At 48.9% G+C, this 25686-nt stretch overlaps 2 protein-coding genes across 5 annotated transcripts in view; both read left to right on the forward strand.

The window, feature by feature from the left end:
• The window catches only part of MORC3 (MORC family CW-type zinc finger 3), a 54395-nt gene extending 42603 nt beyond the window's left edge, over positions 1–11792 (forward strand). For both annotated transcript variants that reach the window (XM_059686421.1, XM_059686422.1), the window contains exons 13-17: positions 1007–1052; positions 2453–2610; positions 6578–7475; positions 8566–8723; positions 10293–11792. In XM_059686421.1, the coding sequence (XP_059542404.1) occupies positions 1007–1052; positions 2453–2610; positions 6578–7475; positions 8566–8723; positions 10293–10446 (1414 nt within the window). In that variant the 3' untranslated portion in view covers positions 10447–11792. The remainder of the gene's footprint in view (positions 1–1006; positions 1053–2452; positions 2611–6577; positions 7476–8565; positions 8724–10292) is intronic.
• Positions 11793–15799: 4007 nt separating this feature from the next.
• Positions 15800–25686, forward strand: part of CHAF1B (chromatin assembly factor 1 subunit B) — a 158424-nt gene continuing 148537 nt past the window's right edge. For 2 of the 3 annotated variants that reach the window (XR_009451738.1, XM_059686423.1), the window contains exons 1-4: positions 16940–17248; positions 17913–18045; positions 21239–21356; positions 21697–21800. Coding sequence is in view for 2 of the 3 variants with exons in the window: in XM_059686423.1 (XP_059542406.1) it covers positions 17123–17248; positions 17913–18045; positions 21239–21356; positions 21697–21800 (481 nt within the window). In the remaining variant the exon portion in view is untranslated. Of the gene's footprint in view, positions 15885–16939; positions 17249–17912; positions 18046–21238; positions 21357–21696; positions 21801–25686 lie in introns of those variants that run through there. The other variant, XM_059686424.1, reaches the window with a different exon arrangement.

Raw genomic sequence — 25686 nt, forward strand, 5'->3', positions numbered from 1 at the left:
AACTTAAGTGGCCCTCTGTGCACATGGTTGGTTGAATCTGCAGATGCGACACCCAGGGATACAGAGATCTGACTGTGTTTATTGAGAAAAAGTCCATGTTTAGGAGTACCTGCACAGCTCAGACCCTTGTTCAGGGGTTGATTGTACAGCCACAAAGATTATGACTGAAGGAATGATTTTGTTGTGGGGTACATAACAGAAAGTGCTTTTAAAAAAAGTTTATGCTGTGGATACCCGCCCTTTTATCATTCCTGTTTATTGCTGCCCTACGTACAAATAGTTAGCATACAGAATAGTTTGTCTTTTGGGGCCACACACAGATGCATCGTAAGTGAATGCTACCCTGTATGAGCTTATAGTCTAACAGGGAAGGTGAGATGTGAATATTACGACTTAGAAGTTAACAAGTACCATGCAAGGCACGATCTAGTCCTGTTGGGAAGGCCATAAGGAAGGTCACTTCTGGCCCCAGGATGGAGAGGGCAACATGGATCAGGAAAATTCATGAAGGACATTTTTGTAAGAGGCCTTGAAGGTAGGATGAGAATGTACAGGGCACAATGATTTGTTGACTCAACTAGAGGAAATGTGTGAGTGGGCATGTGGACATGGAGGTGGGCTAGGGGCGCTAGGTAACTAGTGATGTCGGTCAGCCTTGGTGAACTTAGACTGATGTGCTGCACACAGAAGGCAGAGTTCACCAAGAACTTTCTGGAAGTTTTGATTTATGGTGCACTGTTTAAATCCAGCAGGACGGAGGTAGACAGACCAGTGGAGGCCTGTGTGGTATTCCCATTCCGAGGCCCGTAAACAGTGGGGAGGGCAAGCTGAGGCCCCAGGGCCTGAGGGGTAGAAGGGGTTCCCTGCCTAACGCACCACTGATTCTAGTGTGCACATCCCAGGGACTTGGGAGTGAGATGGCAAGTCTCTTTGCAAGACAGAATTGAACAATAATGGCGAAGTAGATTTAAATACGTTTTTCATCTTTTTTTTTTTTTTTTTTAAGAGACAAGGATAAATACAGGATCAGACAACTGGAAAGGCTCCCTCAGGTAATGAAGCCTCCCATTTTATAGCTGTGTCTTATATTGGGTAGGGATTAATTTAACAAAAATTTGTTGTTGTTAATCCTCACATGAGAATATTTTTCCCATTGATTTTTTTTTTTTACAGTAGTTGCCCGGGGGGTGGGGGGGGAGGTGGGATAGAAACATCGATTGGTTGCCTCACAGACCTTAAACCAGGCTCTTGACAGGGAATCGAACCCAAGACCCTTCAGTCCGAGGGCCGACTCTCTAGCCACTGAGGCAAACCAGCTAGAGCACAGATATTTTTAAAGCTTAGGAGTTGCATACAAATGGAAGTGATCTTGTTCTTTCAGTTCACATATTTCTCTTTTCTTGTACCCCTCCTTGCCCTCTTTCCAACCCTGACTTCTTAACCCAACAACTTCAAACTGTCCCCCCCCCCCCATTTTTTTTTTTTTAAAAAGACAGGAAGGGAAAGGGAGATTGAAACATCACCAATGAGAGACAAACATTGATGGAATGATCACTTGACTGCATCCTGCACGCCTCCTACTGGGGATTGATCCCGAATCCCGGGCATGTGCCTTGACCAGGAATTGGCGACCTCTTGGGTTGATGCTCAACCACTGAGCCGCACTGGCTGTGCTGAGCTGTTCAGTTTTATTATTGAGTTGGGCATCTTCTGCGGAAAGGCAGACATTCTTTTTAGAACCCTGTTGCTAGGCAGTCAAGGAAAAGTACGCAGGAACACCCAGGAGCTAGGTTCCAGTGCTAACCTGGACCGAAGCTGTGGGGTTCTCTCCCTCTTTGCTGAGCACTCTCCCTGCCCCTTGCTTTCTTTCTGATTGCTCACTGGTGCTGAGGAGCCTGTTCTGAGTATGTGACGAGGGGGTCCTACTTGTGTGGGAAGTTTTGGTCTGCTGCAGATGTGTGTGTTTGCTTATAATTATGTTGAAATGTTTTCTTGTATAAAGCTTAGGATTTGGGGGTGAGAACAGAACTCGTGGGGCGGTAAGAATAGTGGGCTTGTTTTTAAAGGCAGTATCTTTATGACTGTTTTTAACTTATTTCTCCTAGAAAAAAGTTATTATATCTCAGTAAGTTCTGTATATAGTACAGGGCCAAGAAATCTTTTCTGTAAAAGTCCTGATAGTAAATGTTTTGGGCTTTGTGGACTACATATAGTCTCTGTTGCATAGTTTTCATTTGTTTTGTTCACACCTTAAAAAACGTAAAACCATTCTTAGCTCACTCGCAGGATGGATGGGGCTCATTGGCCTATTGTATTTTGCTCCCTCGTGTAGCACAGGGAAGTTACAGGGTAGGATAGTTCTCAGCATCTTCTGAGTAAGGGAAAATAATGTATTGTTTTGGGCCTTGCACATTAAAAAAATTCCTTTAAGAATTTTTTTCCCCTCCAACAGATTAATACTGAACTGTTGTTTTCAACAATCCCTTTGCCAAGTATTTCTCCCGTGAAGGACAGTGTTCCAAGAGGACATCTTTCAGAAGCAGCGAATACTTACGCAGCACGACTTGTAAACAACAGGGGTTCACCCCAGTCTGAGCCTGAGAGCAACAGGTCAGTGGCAAAAACGTGCTTTCCATTGGGGGAGACAGTTAAACAGAGCCTTTCCTGGGCACTTGTAGGCACGTCTAAGAAATTGTAGTTTAAGTGCATGTAAAAAGTCCACAGGACAAGTGACTGCTTATAGTATCCACACGTACTTTCCCATCCCACTTATGCCACCTATTTAAATCAAAAATATTAATTGTATTTATTGTGGAATTTGATCAAATTGTCACTTCTTTGAGATTTTCTATAGCATGAAATTTTCTGCTTTTTCTTTTTTTACTCCTTACCTGAGGATGTTTTTATTGATTTTTTTTTTCTTTTGAGAGAGAAAGGGGGGTTGGAAACATTGATGTGAGAGAGAAACGTCAATTGGTTGCTTCCCTTACTTGCCCTGACTGGGAATTGAACCTGCAAATTTTTGTTGTAAGGGGCGATGCTCTAATCAACTGAGCCACACTGGCCAGGGTGGTTTCTGCTTTTAGGATTATCAGTATCTAAGTAAAGGAAAAAAATAAAATAATTAACAGTATTCAGCATAATAGAGGGCTAATATGCAAATTGTCCCCTCTAAGTTCAACCAGGGGGCGGGGCTGGCCAGCCAACCGCCTGCTGCCCCTACCCTGGCCTGCCCCACCCCCGATCATCCCCTCCCCACCCCATCAGGTGCAATGGCCCCATCAACCCTGATCTGGGTGGGCCGCCCAGACCCCACCCCACCTGTGCACGAATCTGTGCACCAGGCCTCTAGTAATATTATAGTGTCAAGTGTGACCTATACATTTTTAGCATAGCCCGTGACACTGTGTATTTTGGAGGAGTGGTTGGAGAAGGAAGGAAAGAAAGGGATGAGTGACAGTGGATTGAACGGTTAGTTCCAGCTCTTGCCTGGAATGGCCCGGGAGGGCTTCGGGATGAGGTCGTACTTCGGTTGGTTCCTGAAAGCAGGACTGTGCACAGAGCCCATTCAGAGGGGATGGAATGACCAGGTGAGGAAAGATCAGGTGAGGTGAGCGAACTGGTGGATCAGACCGACTACACCTGATGTTTATTGTTGAAAGAGAAGCATTGGAACAAGGTTCTCTGAGATAATGAAGCCAGATTTTCCCAGAGGTTTTGTGACCTTCATTAAATTCTCCAAGGGATTTGTGACCTTAGGAAAGAGTAGAAATAGCTGCCTTTCTGCATATGTACATGGAGGACATGCTCTAAACAGTTTGCCCTTACAGCCCACATTTAGGGGACTTCTTTTGGGGCTGGACTGCTACTTAACTAAAAACTTGTGTGAAGCCCTGGCTGGTTCGGCTCAGTGGATGGAGCGTCGGCCTGCGGACTGAAGGGTCCTGGGTTCGATTCCGGTCAGGGGCATGTACCTTGGTTGCGGGCACATCCCCAGTAGGAGGTGTGCAGGAGGCAGCTGATCGATGTTTCTCTCCCATTGATGTTTCTAATTCTCTATCCCTCTCCCTTCCTCTATGTAAAAGAATTCAATAAAATATAATTAAAAAAAAACTTGTGTGAATTTTTTAAAACCAGTCTCCTTTGTATTCTTGGTTTTTTTTCATAAAGATGGTTCCAGACAAAGTAAGAAAAAGAAAAATCTGTAGTTTACAGAGAAAAAATAATGGAATTTATTTTTAAAAGTGACTATCATTAAAATGGAAGCAAAGAATAGAGAGAAAATTTTCATTAATTTTAAAGCCTATACCCCTCAGATTCATAGAGTCAAAGTCTGTGGCAGTGACAAAGTAGGTCTTGACAATGACAGATTAGGAATAAGCCTGGTAAAAAAATAATGGGGCAATGCCCTATCAACTGGTTAACTCCGGAGACCTCTGAACAGACTCAGAACTTGGAAACACCGGTTCTTCCGAAGGTGCAGACTAGGCCGAGAACAGGAGGCTTGTTTGCTCTCGTTGTGTCAGGAGGTGGGAAGGTGACCTTGTGGAGCAGTGTTTTCTGCTGAAGATGTCAGTGCGCCACTGTTTTGAAAACAGGAGTAAGCGCAAGTTTGAATACTGAGTGGTGAGAAATCCCTATCCCTTCCTCCCCTCGCTGGGTTCCCAGGATAAAAGCTCTGGATGCGGAGTGTTTGAGTGCTCTTGAATCACAAGCCCAGCCCTCACTCTGCAATAGAAAGAGATGGCCAAGGATCGCCATGTACAAACTGAAAGGGAGTGAAGAAACCATGTGACATTTACTGGGAGGTGGGTAGATGTTGGACAGGTAAGCCTCTTAGAATGGAAAGATGAGCAGTTGGAAGGTAGAAAAAGAGATGGAAGGTCAACATCTTATTAGGGAATCTGAAAACAAAGGGGAGGAAATAATGGAAGAAAGATTTCATTCCACTACATACACAGCATACTGTCTGGGAAAGCACCATTCCAAGTAGCATCATGGAGTTTTTTTTGTTTTTAAATATATTTCTTTATTGATTTCAGAGAGGAAGGGAGAGGGAGAGATAGAAACATCAATGATGAGAGAGAATCATTGATCCGCTGCCTACTGCAGGCCTCCTACTGGGGATCGAGCCCATAAACCCAGGCAAGTGCCTTTGGCCAAAATCGAACCTGGGACTCTTCATTCTGCAGGCCAATGCTCTATTCACTGAGCCAAACCGGCTAGGGCATGTCATGGAGTTTTAGACACGGGGGAACAGAGCTGCTGTTAGGAACAAAGAGCACAAAGGCAGGGTGAGACAGGCAGACACACTGAATGGTACTAGGAAATCAGCGATGCTTCTAAAGTTTTGAGAAAGTAACTTCCAACCTGAAAGTCTGTATGAAACCAAGCCAGTAAACACAAGAAGTAAATACATCATCATGATGCAAAATTTTACATTTTTTATTTCCTGTGTGTGCTTTCTCAAGATTTTATTAGAGTTTGTACCCCTTCGATAGAGAGTAAGCCAAGAAAGGAAGTTCTTTGTTTTTAATCCTCTTAGGATACTTTATTTATTTATTTTTTATTTCTGTGAGAGGAAGAGGGGGAAGAGATAGAAATATTGATGTCAGAAAGAAACATTGAGCCATTGCCTCCCGTATGCACCCCTACTGGGACCGTATCTGCCACTTAGGTACGTGCTGTGACTAGGAATCGAACCTTTCGGTGCATGGGATGATGTTCCAACCAACTGAGCCACCTGGCTGGGGCAGAAAATCTTTCTTCTTTATTTTTAAAATATATTTTTATTGATTTTTTACAGAGAGGAAGGGAGAGAGAGAGTTAGAAACATCGATCAGCCGCCTCCTGCACATCTCCCACTGGGGATGTGCCCGCAACCCAGGCACATGCCCCTGACCGGAATCGAACCTGGGACCTTTCAGTCCGCAGGCCAACGCTCCATCCACTGAGCCAAACCGGTTTCGGCAGAAAATCTTTCTTAAATCAAGGAAACCTGAGGTCTGACACAGAAGGCCCAAACAGGAAACTAGTACAAATATCCCTTTAAGTGGCACAAAAAGTAATCAATTGGTGATAAATTCAGAGAAAGCCAAGGAAATGAAGAAAATGAGGCAATTTTTAATGAGGGAATATTGTTTTATATGAAAGGATAGGGCATACTGGTTTACTTAGTGGCTCACTTGACCACTGAATGTTGATACAGGTCATGATGGGCAGATGGGGATGGCAATGCCACTCACTGAGCTCTAGAATACAAAGGACAGATCTGTGGTGGGTGGTGCATTCTGGGTTGGACATGGGTACCTTGAAATGCCCAGAGGACAGCAAGTGCAGAGATGTTGGCAGTTTACAGATCTGATCCTTTAAACATCTCAGCAGTGTTTTCTCAGGTGCAGAGGGAGAGCGTGTTCTGTACTCCGTTGACTCATTGGGTAATACTGTGGAATAATATATCACTGCTTTAAAAAATAAACATGAGTATTTCATCACATTTTAAGGTAGAGTAATTCAAAGCCATCTATTTTGTTCATATCTGTACTTCATAACAATTTGCATGTACAATCTTTTCCAGCATGAAACGGAGACTTCCTATTCGTTCCTCCATTTTGAATGCAAAGACTCCGAGATTGAGTAATCAAGCATTTGAAAATCCAGCTTCTAGAGAGGATGATGAAGATGTCATCATCTTAGAAGAGAACAGTACTCCCAAGCCTGCAATAGATCATCAGAATGTTGAAATGAAACCAGAACAGAGTCACATCGAGCAAAGTATGGGTGACATGCTTCAGGACGAGCCTATGGGTGACAGTGAACCTTGTGACCAGACTAGTTCAACAGGAACCTTGCCATCCAGGTGTGATCAGGCAACTGCTGTGGCCACCCAGACTGAAGTCCCAGGTGTGGTGGTTAAAAAGGAAGAAACGATTGAAGATGACATCAATACAAGAAACGATACAGCTGCACTGCCATCCTGTGTGGAAGCTGAAGGGAAGCCACAGGAAATGCAGGAGACCTTTGATAAAGCTGTGGGTGATGCTGGGTGCCGGGTAAATGAACTGAGAAATGAGCTGCTTCTAGTTACCCAAGAAAAAGAAGATTATAAAAGACAATGTCATATGTTTACTGACCAAATCAGGCAGTTACAACAGAGGATACTGGAAATGAATGACAAATACGTGAAGAAGGAAACCTGCCATCAATCTACCGAAACCGATGCTGTGTATTTACTTGAAAGCATTAATGGCCAATCTGAAAGTCTAGACCACGTGGCATCTCAGTACCGGCAAGCTCTGGACGAAATAGAAAGGCTGAAGAAACAGTGCAGCGCTTCGCAGCACGTGAAGCACGAATGCAGTCAGTGTTCCAATAGTGAGAGTAAAAGTGAGATGGACGAAATGGTCATGCAGCTGGATGATGTGTTTAGACAGCTGGACAAATGCACTGTCGAGAGGGACCAGTATAAAAGTGAGGTGAGTTCTATCACTGAGCTTCCTGGTGGTCATGGGAATCCAGGGCCATCTCGGTCTGAGACCACTGCCAGCTGCCGGATTGGAACACATCGCTTAGTACGGAACACATCACTTAGTACGAATTTCCGCTCATTGCATGTCACTGTCCTGGCTCTCCACTGAGGATTAGGCCTGGGGCATATGGAAATGTGTGGGGTAGTTTTGGTTCTTAAACTGTCTGGAGATAGATGGGCACTGCTGGACTCAGCGCTGGTGACCGGTCTGGTAATGCCCTGTAGTGCACAGGACACTGCTGGGTTCCTTTGCTTCACAGCGTGCAGTTGTGGTCTGAGCTGGCCTTTCAGGCCCAGCCATCATGTGGCTAACATTCCAAGCAGAAGGAAAGAGGAGGAGGCTGTTGCTGAAAGTTGTATATTCCATCTGTTGGGACTTAAGGTACCTGGCTAATGGGTGCCTTGGACCTGCAGTCTGTTTGGGGGTTCTTTACTGAGGAAAAAGGAGGTTTTAGTATCAGGAGCTAAGTAGTGGCCTCTGCACTGCCCCCAGGTCAAATTTGGTAGCTCCTTTTTAAAGAACATCTATTTTATGTATCATATTTACGTGGTGTTTGAACGGAGGGTTTTTCTCAGCTAAATAAAGTTTGGAAACAACAGTACTGCCCGCTCCTGGAGATACTGCTGACGTAACTTCTGCTAACATAACTGCTCAGTCACTTTCATCTTCGTGTTACTGGTTTAGGAGCTAGATGACATCATCGATCAAAGTCAGTCTAAGCTTTCTGCTATAACTTAGAGCGGGAAGTGTGCCCGAACAGAAGCCTCTGTGACATCAACGTCACGTAGGCATTTTAATCTTGGTTTCTGAGTTTTTAGGAAGCATATATGTTTTTAGTAAGTTGTAATGGACATTTTGTTTCCTTTCAATGTAAAAAGGTGGAAAAATGAAATTAAACACTGAAAGCTATTGGGGGTTTTGTCTAATTTTTTTGGTGGTAATTTTCATCAAGCAGGTTTTCTACATTTCTTAGCTTAAATTTGTGCTTTGATATCACTATTTCTAAATTTTATAGTAAATTTAATTTTCTTGTCAGGTTGAATTACTGCAAATAGAGAAATCACAAATTCGTTCACAGTGTGAAGAACTGAAAACTGAAATTGAACAATTAAAATCTGCAAGTCAACAAAGAGGAACAGATGTTTCAACTTCAAGTAACATCGAGGAGTCTGTAAATTATGCTGATGGGGAAAGGTAATTTCAGTTGAGGCACTTTGCTGCGCTCAGTTCTGGTTAGCGAGATACTAATTTGCTATCACACATCTAACAGCTACTCTAAGCAGCTATTGACTGCTGTGATCCCAACATGGTGATAGATGAGAGAGAAAAGGAGTGCATGTTATCACCCTTCCCTTCAGAGATGAACAGTTTAGGTTCAACTTAAGTGAAATAGGAGTTCCGAAGGACTAGCTCGTGATTGGTCAGGGTGGTTTGGAATGTTTGATTTCTCTTACTTTTGTATTTGGCACCATTTCTTTATGGTCTGCCATCCTCATTTTACTACTATGTGCCTTCCCCCATCTTAACTTTTAGGAAATGCCACCGTCATTAGAAATTGCCATAGTACAGGTGATTATTAGGAAGAAGTTCTGTGAAAATCAGAAAACAGCAAATGAATGATTACCCCCACCCTATCTCAGTCAGGTATAAAATGGAACTGGGTTTCCGTTTCGATTTGTTTTGTTTTTGAGAGTGGAGAAGTTAGGTGGGAGGGGGGACAGTGTTGGTGCTGTGTTGATGGTATACCATTCATAAATAAGACATGAAGGGCTAATATGATAGGACTTCAGAGCTAAAAGGTACCATTGAGAAATAATCTACTACCCTCACTTGACCATCAATTATATTATTACTTTGTTTTCTAGCTTAAGTTTTTGAAGAACTTCACTGAGTCTGTTTGTGGAAATAGAAACAATAGAGTACTGCACATGAGCATGGAGGGAAAGGGTTTAGGGAAAACTCCCCGCTGGTTCTCAGACCACCCGCATCCATGATGCTGGTAGAAGTGCAAGCGGTTGGCCGCAGTGCAGTGTGATAAACGGCACACGGAAGCGGGATCCCAGATGCCTCTGGCGCACTGACCTGAGTGACTCATGCTGTTTTATTTATTATTTTGTCAGCCTCACCTGGGGATATTTTTTTCCATCTCTTGTAGAGAGAGTGGAAGGGAAGGGACCGGGGAGAGTGAAAGAGAGACATCGAAGTGAGAGAGACACATTGGTTTCCTGTAAATGCATTTAAAAAATGGGTAGTCGGTGCTCTTCAGCATGAAGTCTTGCATTTTAAAAAGTCTTGTTAAACATTAATTAACCCAATGTTTTATGAGCGTCTTTGACCACAGAATCATTTCTTTCTCCTCTCACACAGCGATGATATCTCATAGAACATGTGTTAGGGAACAGTTCTGTCTACTTTCTTCAAAGGCAGCTGAAAGTCAGAGATGCACTCTTATTTTAGACCAACCAGGGTTCTTACTGTATGTCACTGTTTTCTAGGTGATAAGTTATATATTTTACCAGTCCATGTTTTCTCCAGTCTCAAGTCAAAATTGTAAAAGTTGGAGCCAAAGAGCCACTAGTGTTATGAAACACTACTGACCGCCAATAGATACGTAATTATTACATTGGGTTATGAGTGATTAAATTAGCAGATTAATTTCCCCTAAAATATTAAGCCCTACATAGCTGTTAAATTGTATTGCAGTGTTCATCTAATAAACGTAATAGTTGTTTCTTTAAATAAGTGTAATATTTGTATTTGCAGCTTCAAACTGCGATCTCTCCGAGTTAATGTGGGACAACTGCTGGCCATGATTGTACCTGACCTCGATCTTCAGCAAGTGAATTATGATGTTGATGTCGTTGATGAGATTTTAGGACAAGTTGTCGAACAAATGAGTGAAATCAGTAGTTCTTAAAGTCTATATTATTCGATATAATAAAACTATTTGCTCAGTCCTTTTGGTTGTACAGCTTTCAAAATGTAAATAATTTTGTTTTATAGATATAATAGGTGACAGACTGAAGAACCATAATCTTTACTCTATCCTATGCATTCAAATGTGGCCACAAACGTGTGGACACATTATCACACCGTTTGAAATGCCTGTGAATCATTGATATTGAGCAGCTGAATAGCGAACTCATGTTTCTGTTTTAAAATGTAAATATTTGTAATTAAGTCTGCACATATTTTTTTATTGCCCTAAAGGACATAAGTGTTTTTCACCAAGAGGTTTTCAGGTTGCCCCTAACCTTTGTGCAATCTTTTCTGGTTTCCCAAAGTGTATTTTTATCTGAACTGAGTGAGGGCTGTGCCATACATAAATGCAAATGGGAATGCTACCTTTCATTTTCTTACAGAGAAGTTTAAATAGGCATTTGTAAAAAATGGATTAATACTCCTGATAAATTGTAAGTGAATTGAGCATTAACTTTCCTTTTCTATAAATGCTTATCTCCTGAAATATTTTTTTCCTGAAAATAAGGTAAGCAGAAACTGTCTCCATCCACTTTGCCGGGATATTTTCATGCTGAGATTGCCAATCATCGTTAAAGTGTTTTTATACAACAAGGAAATAATCTTTAGTATAAAAAATTATCAAGTATATTAACTGTGTGACCATGTTTACTTTTAAGCCCATTTTTGGCTGCTTAGCATGAAGTGGGCACAATAATTGCTAATATTTCTTTTAATGAAATTTCCTGTGCAGCCTTTTTTATAGGATCACTACAGGTTAAGTGAGTTGGGGAAGACAATCTTTCTCGAACAATACTGCATACCTTTCATTGTATTACGAACCTAAGTGTTCTATGTCCTGGAGTTAAGCAACAAATTGCCCTATGATTATGGTATCACATGCCATTAAATTGCTTTTCTTGGTCCCTTGTTTTGTGCAATTTTAAAGAGATGACTTTCTATTAAGTTTAACTGTGTATATATAATTAATTTCCCACAACTAAAATGTGCATTATTTTTTCCAAAGTTTTATCATTGCTATTTATTTTTACTTTTTCTGAACATTCAATACATGTTCTTTTTTTGTATGTATGTTTAATTACATATCTGTCACATAGAATATAAAATTTTTACTGTACATTAAGTTCTAGAAAAAGCAAATAAATGAAGATCGTTTTATTTGCTTGATAAAGTAATTGAAAGTGTATTTTTGGTATGAAGCTGGTTTTCTGTCACAATTGTATCTGCCCCAAACTTAAAAGTTCTTATAATAAAATAAAAATATATATGATGTCTAACTCTTCAGATATTACTTTTAAAGAATTCTGTATTCAAATTATATTTTGAAAACTGAAATTGTGTTCACTAAGGACCCTAAAGTTGAGCACATTTTACTACAGTTCTGTTTGGAAGACCTGGCTGTTTCCTTAGCCTCAGACTGAGCTCCTGCTGAGGGAGTGAGCACGAGTGCTCATGGTTACACCCGGGAAGAAGCGCTTTCTGTGTCTAACCGTTCAGTCTGGAGAAACTGTTTAAATGGCAGCAGTCTAAGTTTGTGAGTATTTATGTAGCCATTCTTTCTGGAATTTGCTATTTTTTCCTTTTGGTAAGCTATATTCTTGCAAAAAATATATTTTATGGATATTATTTGGCTTTTAATGGGGGAGGTATTGGTATATTTTTCACCTTTTAAGAACATACTGCTAAGATAGGGTTCTTTTGAAAATATGGCTAACAGGTTGTTTTTTTTTTTAACTGCTCCAGTCAATCAACAAAAGAGCGACTTTAGTGAGGCCTCAGGGTCACAGGAGTCAGGCAGAAGGCGGCCTGTGGGCTGAGGAGGTGGAGGGGCCCTACTCAGCCCTCTGGGGTGCAGGTTGTTGGTGTGGCCGCACTTCCTGCGGCGGTTGACAGCAGGGGGTTCAGGCGGGCGGAACACGTGCTGACCATTTTGTTGCAGTGGTACTTGTGCGCGAGCTAGTGGAGGGAGGCTCTGATGGCGGCACCCGCGGACGAGGCGCCGAGTGCAGGGTGGGCTCTGTGACTCTTATCATCAGAGTTCGGCCGTCCTCCAGCTGTTTGCCCACATGGATTTTAAGCTCTGACATTCTCAGTGATGTCACTGGGCTCGACCTCAAGGACAGGGGCCTCACCAGTCAGGGTCTTCACAAAGATCTGCATCTCTGCGTTGGGGACGCTGCCTGGCTGCCTCATTGAAGAGAGAGAGGCTAACGAGTTTGACCGAGAGCAACGTGGACTCTCATGGCATATATCCCATTTAGGTAGAGTTACTTACCTTTTTTGTTAAATTACATTTGTAAAAGGCTAGTGTAGGAGGGCAGTGTTGCTTATACTAATTAAAAACAGCATGAGAAGGTAGTCCACAATCCCAACAAAGACCCACTTTAGTCAGCGAAGGCTACAAAATCAGTGAAAGCTATGAGTTGACACAGCAGGCTGCAGTGGCGTGTCCTGAAGATGTCCATCACCTGGGCCCCACGTTCCGGACGTGCAGAGGCTGCTGATGACGGCACATGGTCCAGATGCTTGATTCTTGCTGTCACACAGCCCATTAGGTCATTAGTCGTCATTGAGGAGTGATTAAGATGGCATATACTGGTGGTTCGCACCCCCAGCGGCGTATTAGAATCACCTGGGGAGTCCTGTAGACCCCCGGTCCAGGCTGCACCCCATATTAAGTCAGTCTTTGGGATTGGACCAGATATCAGTAGTAGTTTTTAAGGCCTCCGAGTAAGCCATCAGAGCCAAGAACCATTCATTTGTACCCGACAGGACCATTTGCAAACGTTGAACGCGGGTGGTTCCTGAAACAGACTCAGGACCAGCGTGGCCACTTTCTCACTGGGATGGGATGTGTGAGGAGGGGAAGGGGGAACAGTTGGAACTGGAACAGAATGGTAGAGTGGAAAGACTTCCTCACCACCTCCCTAAGGGGAACCACCACTGTGTTCTGTATGTCCTTCCAGAAAATAGTAGTTGGACACATATAAATGTGTCCAGTTTATATTGAAGTTTTTATCTTTACACTAGGGGCCCGGTGCACAAAATTCGTGCACTGGGTGGCGGGGGGGGGGGGGAGTGTCCCTCAGCCCAGCCTGCCCCCTCTCACATACTGGGAGCCCTCAGGCGTAGACCCCCATCACCCTCTGATCGCCTGATCGGCCCCTTGCCCAGAGGTGTCAGGCTTGGACAGGGGACCCCCATCTCCCCCCGATCACTGGCTCTGGCCCCCGCCCAGGCCTGAGGCCTCTGGCCCAGGAATCATGCCTGGGCAGGGGACTCCCATCTCCCTCTGATCGCTTGCTCCACCCCCCGCCCAAGCCTGACGCCTCTGACCCAGGCTTCAGGCCTGGGCAAGGGGACCATCATATCCCCGCAATCCCCGGCTCAGCCCCCCGCCCAGGCCTGATGCCTCGGCCAGAGGAGTTGACCCTCATCACCCTCCGATCACCAATCACCGGATCGGCCCCTTGACCAGGCCTGAGGCCTCCGGCAGAGGTGTCAAGCCTGGGCAGGGGACCCCCAGCTCCCCGTGGTTGCAGGCTCCACCCCTGCCCAGGCCTAACGCCTCTGGCTGAGGCGTCCGGCTCGGGCAGCGGGGACCCGCAGCTGCAGCGGCCCCGCAATTGTGGGCTCCACTTTAGGCCCAGGCAAGGGACCCCTAGCTCCCGGGACTGCCAGCTTCGACCGTGCCCAGCTCCCATCGCTGGCTCCACCCCTACTTCCTGCTATCACTGGCCAGGGCGGAAAAGGCGCCTGATTCTCCGATCATGGCTGGGGGGCAGGGCAAAGAGATTTTCTCTGCCTGCGTGTTCCATTTTGCTTTTCCAAGCAGAACGCGCCTACCCCTGGGTTTCCGATCACTGTCAGTGGCAGGGGTCTTCTTCCTGCTTTCCCTTTTGCCTCCCTGCATTGTGCCTACATATGCAAATTAACTGCCATCTTGTTGGCAGTTAACTGCCAATCTTAGTTGGCAGTTAACTGCCAATCATAGTTGGCAGTTAATTTGCATATAGCCCTGATTAGCCAATGAAAAGGGTATCGTTGTACGCCAATTACCATTTTTCTCTTTTATTAGTGTTGATTAGATACATATTTGCATCAAATTCAAACAAATTGCTCCTAATGCTCATTTATTTCTCGTCCCTTGCAAGACATTATAAAAAAGGTTATGGGAATTAATAGACACCACACACATTTTCAAGTATGTCCAGAGTGTAAGTCCCAAATCTTTTAGAAGCCAATATATAAAGAACAAACCTCAATATTTGTTCGCAAAAGGATAAAGAGACCTGGTTGATTTCAGTGCCATGACATCCAGGGAGAAAGAGGAGGGGATGTGGGGGTGGGAGAGTCACCTGGGGGAGGCTTTCTTCCAGGCGGCACAGGGTGGCATTCCTTTTGCAAAACCCCTTGGCCTGCAAAACTCCCGGGCCATTGCCCACCCATCCTTTGCCATCACAGTCCCACTGCTCCCACTCTGCTCTGTTGCCACTGTGATATTCTTGAGCGCGAGTCCTCACTTCCCAGCCGCTGACCCCAAACGCTACCACCTGAAGCCTTTACATGCCCCTTCTCTTCAGACTTCCTTGGAGTCCTCACACCCGAAATAACCTTGTCCTTGGGACTGGAAGAGCACGTGGTTTCGTTCACTTATCTATTTATATTTATCTCAGAGAGGAAGGGAGAGGGAGAAACATCAACGAGAGACTCATTGAAGGGCTGCCTCCTGCACGACCCCTAGTGGGGGTCGAGCCCCAAACCCCTGCATGTGCCCTTGGACCGGAATCGAACCCAGGACCCTTCAGTCCGCGGGCCAGACGCTCTACCCACGGCACCAAACCGGCTAGGGCCACTTTACCTTTTCATTATAATTCCTTGCGTACATGACTACAGGATGTCGAGGACAGTCTTTTATTGATTGAAATTCTAGAGACCAAGACAGGGCCCGAGACAGGTTACAGCCCCAAAGCCCGCTGCCCCAGGGAAAGACGGGAGTCTAGGGCGGGTCTGGGAGGTCCGGTCCTGCAGGGCCGCTCCTTCCTCCTCTAACCGCCTGTGCGTTTCCCGAGGGTAGGCCTCGGCGTCAGCATGCGGCCCAGCGTGGCCCATGTGCTGGGATGGTTGCTAGAAGAATGAACCGACACAGGAAAAAGCGATGAACGAATGAATGGACGACTCACCCATCCTCCCGCCGCGGGAGCGCTCCGCGGAGCCGGCGGGAGCTGGCCCTGATTGGATGCCTCCGCGGCGCAGGGCCAGCACGCTCGGCGCCCGGGGGGCGGGGCGCCCTGTAGCCCCTCCCACGGGGCGGGGCCTGTGGCGCGCGGGAAGCGGAGCGCGCGCTGGAGCCGCTGAATGACCGGGTGCCTGTAGGTGAGTTCTCCGCGCTGCGGGCTCCCGTGTCCCCCGGGGTCTCTGAACCGGGCCGCGCCGGCCGGGCAGGGGCGAGAGGCTCCGCTGAGGGCCGGCGGCGGGGTCAGGGATGCCTCCGGAGCGGCGCGCGTTCGGGCGGCCGGTTCCCGCCCAGGCCCCGGCCCCGGCCCCGGCCCCGGCCCCGGCCCCGGCCCCGGCCCCGGCCCCGGCCCCGGCCCCGGCCCCGCGGTCTCCTCCCCGCCGGGCCAGGTCTCGGCTACCCGGGCGTGCGGCCTGGGGAGGGGGTCCCTGGCCCGGGAGGCCCCGACCCTGGGAGCAGGGTTACCTAGCGCCCCCGGCTCCTTCCTTTTGCAGCCCCCGGGCAGCCCCCTCTCCCGGATAGTCCCCTCCTCCTGTGGGCTCCTCCTCCTGGGAGCTCCCTTCACCAGGCGGCTAGGCTCCTGGAAGTGGGGTTCCCTCGCTGGCCCCTCTGGCTCCCTCTGCGCCCCCCAATCGCCACTAAGCGGGGGCGGGGGCACAGCCCGCGGGCCTCCTGATTTTCTCTGCCTGCGTGTTCCATTTTGCTTTTCCAAGTAGCAGGAGAACAAACCTAACAGCCAGGGCTCAACAGAGCATTTAAAAAAATATATTTTTATTGATTTCAGAGAGGGAGAGAGAGAGAGAGAGAGAAAGAGAGAGAAATATCAATGATGAGAGAATCACGGATCAGCTGCCTCCTGCACTACCCGTGCTGGGCATGGAGCCTCCAACCCAGGCATGTGCCCTTGGCTGGAATCGAACCTGGACCCTTACGTCCACAGGCCAACAACGCTCTATCCACTGAGCCAAACCGGCTAGGGCTCAACAGAGCACTTTAGGTGCAACTTGCAAGGTGTTGTGTCAGGACATATTCGCATGTTTTCCAGTACAGCGTGCATTAAAAAAAAAAATTGTTGGTTGATTTGAGAGAGAGAGGAAGGAAGAGAGAGACCGAGGGAGAAATATGATTTGTTCCACTTATTCTAACCATTATTGGTTGCTTCTTGGATGTGCCCTGACCTGCGACCCTGCGGGCCACCTTGGTGTATGTATCAGGGCGATGCTGTAGCAACCCGAGCTGCCAGCGTGCATTTTCCGTGGTTAGGACTCCTGGCTCATAACAAGTGTTCCGACTCCCAGCTCTCCTCTTCAGTTCGTCACCACGGGTTTTCAGCTTTCCTCTGTCGTTGGAACAGGAACGCTGCCCGCGACTCGGGAGGATGAAGGTCATCACTTGCGAGATCGCCTGGCACAACAAGGAGCCGGTGTACAGCCTGGACTTCCAGCACGGCGCGGCCGGGAGGGTCCACAGGCTGGCGTCCGCGGGTGTGGACACCGCCGTGAGGGTCAGTCGGGCGGGAGGAGCATGCACAGGGAGCCCCGCTGAGACAGGATTCTCCAGGCTTCCATTTAAAGCTGATGCCAGCCAACTCCGTACTTCCTCATCTAGCCCAGAGGGACGCACTCTCAGGGCCGGGAGGGAACAAGGAAACTGAAAGAAGCCGCTTTCTCCTTGGGTCAGATTAAGGGGACTTGATCCCTGTGCTTTTAGAACCCGAGCCAGGTCCCCATCGGGGACCAGTCTGGTCTAGAACGAGGCCGGAGGGAGGACAGTCAGCAATGGGACTGTGGGCTTATGGCTCAGACACAAGTTCCTTCCTTTTTTTTTTTTTTTTTTTTTAAATATATTTTATTGATTTTTTACAGAGAGGAAGGGAGAGAGGTAGAGAGTTAGAAACATCGATCAGCTGCCTCCTGCACATCTCCCACTGGGGATGTGCCCGCAACCCTGGTACATGCCCTTGACCGGAACCGAACCTGGGACCCTCCAGTCCGCATGCCGACGCTCTATCCACTGAGCCAAACCGGCTTCGGCAAGTTCCTTCCTTTTATGTTTCAAAAGAAAAGCTACGTCGTCTTCCTGAACATAAGCAGAGGGTGATTTCAGTGCGCGGAGCAGGGCAGGTGCTCACTCTGGGTGGCTCTGGATGCGTGTTTTGGTGTCCACAGGTCTGGAAGGTGGAAAAAGGACCGGATGGGAAGGCCATTGTTGAATTTTTGTCCAATCTGGCCCGCCACACCAAAGCCGTCAATGTCGTGCGCTTCTCTCCAAACGGGGAGATTTTAGCATCCGGGGGAGACGGTGAGTGTCGCACTTCAAGGTTCTTCAGAGGCTACGTATCCGTGTGTCTCCTGTCAAACCCTGAGGCGTGAGCCAAGTAAGGCTTGTTTACGTTAGAGGTCGCTGGACCCGTCCATCTTTCGTTTATGTTCTGGGGAGCACAAGCAGATGGGGGCAGCAAACGTAAACTGAGAAGACCTATCTGGAAATGCCTCCTTGCCCACGTGTTCCCTCTGGGCTGGCGTGGAGACAGTAGGCGGTGTTTCCCATTCTGACGGGGTCTCCTGGCCCTGTGCTGGCCTGGCTTAACTGTTAGTGTAGAACGTATAAGTGATCACAGTCTGCCCATGTTTCTGTATAATTAGTTAATTAATTGGCTTAGGGCAGCGGTTCTCAACCTGTGGGTCACGACCCCTTGGGGGTCCAACGACCCTTTCACAGGGGTCGCCTAAGACCATCGGAAAACACATCTATAATTACATATTGTTTTTGTGATTCATCACTATGCTTTAATTATGTTCAATTTGTAACAATGAAATTGGGGGTCACCACAACATGAGGAACCGTATTAAAGGGTCGCAGCATTGGGAAGGTTGAGAACCACTGGCTTAGGGGGTATTGTTCACATGGCCCTCAACGTGTTTGTTTCATGGAAGTAGGTTGATTTACATTTTCTGCTTGTGCTTCTTGGCATAAAACATGTCCCACGACCTGAAGAAAAGTCTGGAGGCTTTGGCTAGTAAAAAAGGAGAAAGACTTATTCAAGTGTCTTACAGTTTACCCACTGGGAACACAGGCAAAAACCAAGAAGTGCTCCATAAAGGAAAGAAAAGTTCAATTTTTCTTATGGTCAAAAGTACATTCTTGAGAATTGTCAGTCCTGCATTCTTAGCCCTGGGATTCGTCCAGGACGGTCATCAGTCAGGTGTCGGGGAGGATGATGGATGCCAGGTGGGCTCGAGGGTGGGCACCAGGGGTTTGATCCCATCTGGTGATCTGGGGAATGGGTGTCAGGTGCTGGACACCGAGTCCTTCAGAGGGCAGTCAGGGTTATCAGGAGGCCTGGTGTCTGTCCAGGGGCATATCTGGGCAGAACGTTTAAGTTCCCAGGCCAGTTAGAACAAGAATGGAATCTTTCCTCTGGCCTCAACCTTCATAATGGGAATGATTTTAGCAGTTTGGTTAAAATGACTGCATCCTATATAATAAAAGCCTGGGCAGAACGACCAGTCGCTATGACACGCAATGACCACCAGGGGGCAGACACTCAATGCAGGAGCTGCCCCCTGGTGGTCAGTGTGCTACCACAGTGGGAGTGCCACTCAGCTGACCAGGATGAGCTGCTGTGCTGTGAACCTGGGCAAACAGGCAGGAACCTGGGCTGCGATTGTTGCCTCCTCACCCCAGGCTCCTCCTCCTCGCTCCCTGCCGCCTCCTCTGGACACCCACAGGCCACATGGTGCTGCAGAACTGACTAGAGGCTGGGAGGCGGGTTCGTGGCCGCTGTGGGACTGAGGCCTACTCCACCACCTCTGTTGTCCCTGGGCCCGGCCCGATTGGGTCCCCTGGAGAGGCGAGTGCTCCGGCTCCATGGAAGATGCCAGACCAGGGAGCAGCCGCTCAGAGGGAGGGTCCACAGCCGCTTGGCTGACAGGGATGAGTGCTCCCACAGCGTTCCGATCCCCGCAGGCCACGCCCCCCACCAGTGCACGAATCCCGTGCACCGGGCCTCTGTATATTCCCTATCTCTACTCAAACTATACAAAAAAAGTAAATCTTTTTACCATGCTTTAACACTAGAACAGTCTAGAAGCCAGTGCAAAATAAAACAGAAATCTCAGACTTTGCTTGCAGGAGGAAAAGAGACCTGGTTGGTAAATTCAGTGCCCATGTGTCCTGAGTGTGGGCAGAGAGGGGAAGGGTGGTGAGTGGGAGCGCCCCCTGGCGGGACTGGCCGGCAGTCTGCTGTGAGGTTGCCCCGGGCGGCAAAGCCCTCTGGCCCTGGAGGCCCAGGCACCTGCTGTTGGCAAGTGGAGTGTGTCCTCATGTTGGGGCGCATCTCTGCTCAACCGAGCTCCCGGGACCCAGTCATAGGAGGGGAATGCCCCCTTCCCTGGCCTCTGTGGGCCGTTCTCCGAGGGAAGCCGTGTCTGGGCGGGAGGTAATGTGGTGAGCGTGACTCAGAACGCGGGTGGTTAGGGAGCGGACGATCGATGACGTCAGGCTAATGTATGAGATGCGTGCAAGATATGACTAGCTGACACGCGGGCTTCCCCAGGCGGGCGTGGAGCTGTAAGTGCTTTATGCATGTTGACTCATTTAATCCTCCCAACCCCCCTGTTATTATCCCCATTTTATTTTCTCTTTCTTTTTTAATCCTCTCCTGAGGATATTTTCCCTTTGATTTTAGAGAGCGTGGAAGAGAGAGGGAAAGAGAGAGAAACACTGATGTGAGGGAACCACATTGATTGGTTGCCTCTTGCACAAGCCCGACCAGGGCCCGGGCCAGAGAGGAGCCTGTAACTGAGGTGCGTGCCCTTGACCAGAATCGAAGCTGTGATCCTTCGGTCCGCAGGCCGATGCTCTGTCCACTGAGCCACACCTGCTAGGGCTGTTGCCCCCAGTTTACAAGTGGGGAATTGAGGCCTCAGGTGACTTGCTAAAGGTTGCACAGCTAGGAAACATTTGCCATCCCTGGTGTTAGTGGCTCTTTGTTGCTGGTTGTTTTTTTTTCCTTTTAATTTACTTAAAATTTTTATTTATTGACTTGAGAGAGAGACAAAGAGAGAGAGAGAGACATTTGTTCCTCTTACTGATGATTCATTGTTTGATGCATACCCGTATGTGACCTGACTGGGGATGGAACCTGCAACCTTGCGTATGAGGAGCACGCCGTAACCGACGGAGCTATCCCACCAGCGCGGGTTTCTTTTTACTCGGTTGTTTCTCGGCTCTGCCTTTTGGTTTGTTAGTCGCTCTGCAGTGGTGATTGGCCCGCCAGGGGACCCTTCTGTTGAAGGCGACTTGTCTAGCTCTGATCTGGTATGAGTTTGATCTTGGGGTTTTAGCTCAGAAGGCAAACCTGTTTTCCCCTCAGCCTTCTTAGAAGTAAATGCTCGCGGCCGAAGCTGAACAAGGTACCTGTTATTTCATAGCCTAAAGCCGGGCGCGAAGGGCGAGCGGTAAAGCAGCCTGTCCCCGTTAATCCCGCCAGATGCGGTCATTCTGCTGTGGAAGGTGAACGACAGCAAGGAGCCCGAGCAGGTGGCCTTCCAGGACGAGGACGAGGCGGAGCTGAACAAGGAGAACTGGACGGTGGTGAAGACGCTGAGGTGCGGGGGCGGGGCCCGTCCGCCCCGAGGGCTGCATTCAGCTGACAGTGCGCTCTGACTTTTGTATCTCCCTTGAAACTTTTCCGTATGCGAGACAGAAATACGAGAATGGTTCTAAAAGAGAAAAGCATGATTAAAATGGATTTCCTGAGTTTCTGCTAACAAGTAAAATCGAATCAGTTTTAAAGACAGATATCCTTGGATGTGGTCGGTCCTGGCTGTAGCTCAGATAGTCCCAGCGGCAGTTTCTAACATCCCATTCTAACCTGTGGTGCCTGCGTCTGCCTTTAAACTTCTTGTCCTCTTTCTCTCCTTTCCCCCGCCCCCCTCTGGATTCCAGGGGCCACCTAGAAGATGTGTACGATATCTGCTGGGCCACCGATGGCAATTTGATGGCTTCCGCCTCTGTGGACAACACGGCCATCATCTGGGACGTCAGTAAAGGTAGCTGATACGCTTTTGTTATTATCCGGGGAGGAACATCCTACGTGTCTACAAAGCCTAACCTGCTTTATCTTGAAAGGCATCAGACGCGTTTCTTTAAGGAGCGAAACGAGTTGGGTACAACAGGTTAGGGATTAGCCCAGGTGCCGTGTATCCAGCTCAGTTTGAGGGTCCCGGGCAGGAAGCCTGGGCTTAGGGTGGTGTCCTGAGTCCCTGGTGCCAAGCAAGGTGGGTGCCCCATGCCCGGGAGGCAGCCGTGGAGGGACAGCTGACCCCTGCCTTCGTGGCGCTTAGCTCTGGGGAAGTCTCCATTCAGGGGCGTTCCCTGCTCTGTGTTGATAGGCAGGACCAAGGTTCCATTTCAGGAGGTGAAGGCACCTTGCTGCCTTTAAAAAAAAAAAAAGTATTTCTATTGACTTCAGAGAGGAAGGGAGAGAGAGATAGAAACATCAATGATGAGAGAGAATCACTGGTCAGCTGCCTCCTACACGCCTCACACTGGGGATCGAGCCTGCAACCCGGGCATGTACCCTTACTGGGAATCGAACTTGGTGCAAGGGTTGGTGCTCAACCACTGAGCCACGCCAGCCAGGCCCTCACTGCTTTGAAAGAACCTGTTCTCTAGTTGGGGATGCAGTAGTCACGTGAGAAGTTACCTGCCGGGGTTCTCGTTCCTGCATCAAGAAGTGTTCAGGAATCTGGAGAAGGCTGTGCGTAGATTAAATAGGAGTCCAGAGACGAAGTGTAATTTTGAAAGGCATTTGGGGGGCAGAGGAGCCTAGTTTAAAGGAAACTAAGATCTAAGTTCTCCTCGTCTCAGGACCCCATGCTTTTTATTAACACCATTTGTCCTGAGGGGAGGCAGAGATACACACTTCAAAGGGTAGGGTTTTCATATACAGAGGCATTGTCAGAATGGAAGAATTAGCCTATGGCTGTTCAGGTGTTTGGCCAGTAGGAGGCAATAACATGTAGATTAAGATGCCCTGAGCTGTCTGGCAGCCAAGCCATCATCCCTTTTCAGGTTTGGGGAAATGCCTTCAGCCATTCCCAACAGGTGACTACATGTGTGACTCACCCCTTGTTAAGTCCCTAAGTTCCATCAACCTTTTGATGAAACTCTTGCAATTATGACATGCTAGAATTGGTTTCCGGCAGTTATTTATATTAATAAAAGGGTAATATGCTAATTAGGGAGGATGTCCTTCCAGACAAAACCACAGCAGCTGCAAGGGCCGAGGGCGCTCAGATCGGGCCAAGGCTGTGCTTGCTGTGAGGGCCAAGGCCCGGTCCAGCGCCGTGGTCCCTTTTGCAGAGGCTGTGGGAGAAGGCAGCACCGTGGGAGAAGGGAGAAGGTGGCAGTTAGGCAGTTAGGGGGATCAGGCCAGGAGGGGAGAGCAGTTAGGCAGTTAGGGGGATCAGGCTGGCAGGGGAGAACAGTTAGGCAGTTAAGGGGGTCAGGCTGGCAGGGGAGAGCAGTTAGGGGCATCAGGCCGGCAGAAGGTTAGGGGGATCAGGCAGGCAGGCAGGTGAGTGGTTAGGAGCCAGTGGTTCCGGATTGCGAGAGGGATCCTGGATTGGAGAGGGTGCAGGCCTGGCTGAGGGATCCCCCCCAACCCCCCTATGCACGAATTTCGTGCACCAGGTCTCTAGTAGGAATGTAAAGAGCAATGAGAGCCACAGCTCAGTAGCGGCTGATGCCTAGTCCTGCAGTCCTTCACTCAGGCGTGATGTTTTCTCCCAGCCTCTTCCTCCCTTTCCCGTCGTGCAGGCTGGTGTGATTCTCCTGCCGCCACAGTCCCCTTCCATCCCCTCTGCGCCAGCTGCTCTTTTATCTGGGTGCTGTCAGCTACCCCATCCTCTAGCTTGCCTCGCTCGATCATCCCCTGTCTCCATCACACTCTTCCTAATGGACGACGAGTGTCACTTCTTCTCATCCCCAAATCTGACCCTTGTCCTGGACAGTCCTGCCAGCGCCCCGGTAATGAACTTGAACATGCCAGCATGCCGGGCACTGTCGCAAGTGCTGGGAGAGTACACGAACAAGGTGGCAGCCTCCTACTGGGGTGCCAGGTAGTAGAGGTGTTGTAGGGTCGGGGAGTGTAGGTCATTGGGGAAGGCTCAGCCCGGGGGGTTTGAACAGAGGCTTGAATGAATTTGGGCAGCAAGCGGGGTGCGTTATTTTGGGAAGAGCATTCCAGCTGTGGGAACAGCAAGTGCAGAGGCCCTGTGTGTGGAGGAAATGGACTGTACAGGAGGCGGGGTGGGGTGGGGTGGGCTGGGGGACTGAGGATGGAGCGGGGAGGGGCCCGGTCACAGCCTTCTGTGACCCATGGTGCCGAAGGGTTTTGAGCAGGAGAATAAGGGGATTTTAAAAAGACGCCTCCAGGCGGCAGGTGGCAAATCGGTCCTAGGAGGACGCAGGTGGGAGCGAGGGGCGCTGTCTGGTGCAGGAGTGATTCAGGGGGTGACAGTGCGAGGCTGGGCGCTAGTGATGGCAGCGGGTGGCAGGGTTGGGTTGGGACATACTTTGTAGAAAGAGCTGACAGGGTTTGATGCATTGGCTGTAACTCTGAGCTTTTTGACAACCAGGTGAATATTGGAGCCATTTCCTGAGCTGGACCACGGGGGTGGGCGTGGAGGTGGAGGTTGAGGGGGGCTGAGGAGCAGGCTTAGCAGGAAGTGTGGGAATCAGGGTCACGTCTCAGACCTCTGTCTTACGTGGGTAAAGGTGTGCTTTTTTTAAAAGATATGTAACATAGGCAACTTATTTAAAGTCAATATTTTAAAAAATTTTAGTTTTACTGGTTTCAGAGAGGAAGGGAGAGGGCGAGGGAGAGAGAGATAGAAACATCAATGATGAGAATCATTGATCGGCTGCCTCCTGCACACCCCACACTGGGGATCGAGCCCACAACCCAGGCATGTGCCCTGACCAGGAATCAAACCGTGACCTCCTGGTTCACAGGTCGATGCTCACCCACTGAGCCACACCGGCTGGGCCAGTCGGTGCATTTTTATTTAAGGAATTCCTTATGTGCTGATTCCTGCTGCCGCCCAGCGCCTTGGCCCCTCCGTAGCCTGAGTCCTGTCTTCACGAGAGCACGCGGTCCCAGCTGTCACATCCCGTCAGTGGCAGGTCTTTTAGCTGCTCCGCCGCTGACATCTGAAGCCCAGGGCCCACTCTCCCATCACAGCCGTCTCCTTCGGTCCCCAACACCTTTTCTTTTCCCCGGAGCCTCGGTCTGAGCCCTGTTTCCTGGCCTGGTAGCCCCGGCCCCGTGCTCCCCCAGGGGCTGTTCATCAACACTCACTTCCCTCGGCCCTTTCCTTCCATCCTTCCCACCAAGACAAACCCCAGGCCGGATCGGGGTGACAGTCTCAGGTCCCAGTCCCAGGCTGAGCGCAGCTGGTGTAACACCCGCCACCCAGCAGACTGGGCCGCTCCCCATCATCCTCACCAGCCGCAGGGTTGTTGTTTTTATGGCCCCACCTGGGAGTCGGATCCCACTCCTGTTCTCCCCAAACCCCACAGGTCTCCCTCCTTGTGCCCCCTTCGTCACCCTGGTCCCCGTCACCTCAGCAGACTGCCTGGACAGAGTTTAAGGAAGGAGCGGGGGAGTTAGCCTGAAGCATGCACATTGTACATGGGTAGGCGCTGGCAGCTGTGGGGGCCAGCTTTGTGGGTGGTGGGGAGGGGACCCGCAGCAAAGACGGCTGGGGGCATGGCATAGGGCTGGGGGCATGGCAGAGGGCTGGGGGTTGAATGGCAGAGGGCTGGGGGCATGGCAGAGGGCTTGGGGGCATGGCAGAGGGCTGGGGGTTGAATGGCAGAGGGCTGGGGGCATGGCAGAGGGCTGGGGGCATGGCAGAGGGCTGGGGGATG

The sequence above is a fragment of the Myotis daubentonii genome, chromosome 3, assembly GCF_963259705.1.
Source record: "Myotis daubentonii chromosome 3, mMyoDau2.1, whole genome shotgun sequence".
Classification (NCBI taxonomy): domain Eukaryota; kingdom Metazoa; phylum Chordata; class Mammalia; order Chiroptera; family Vespertilionidae; genus Myotis; species Myotis daubentonii.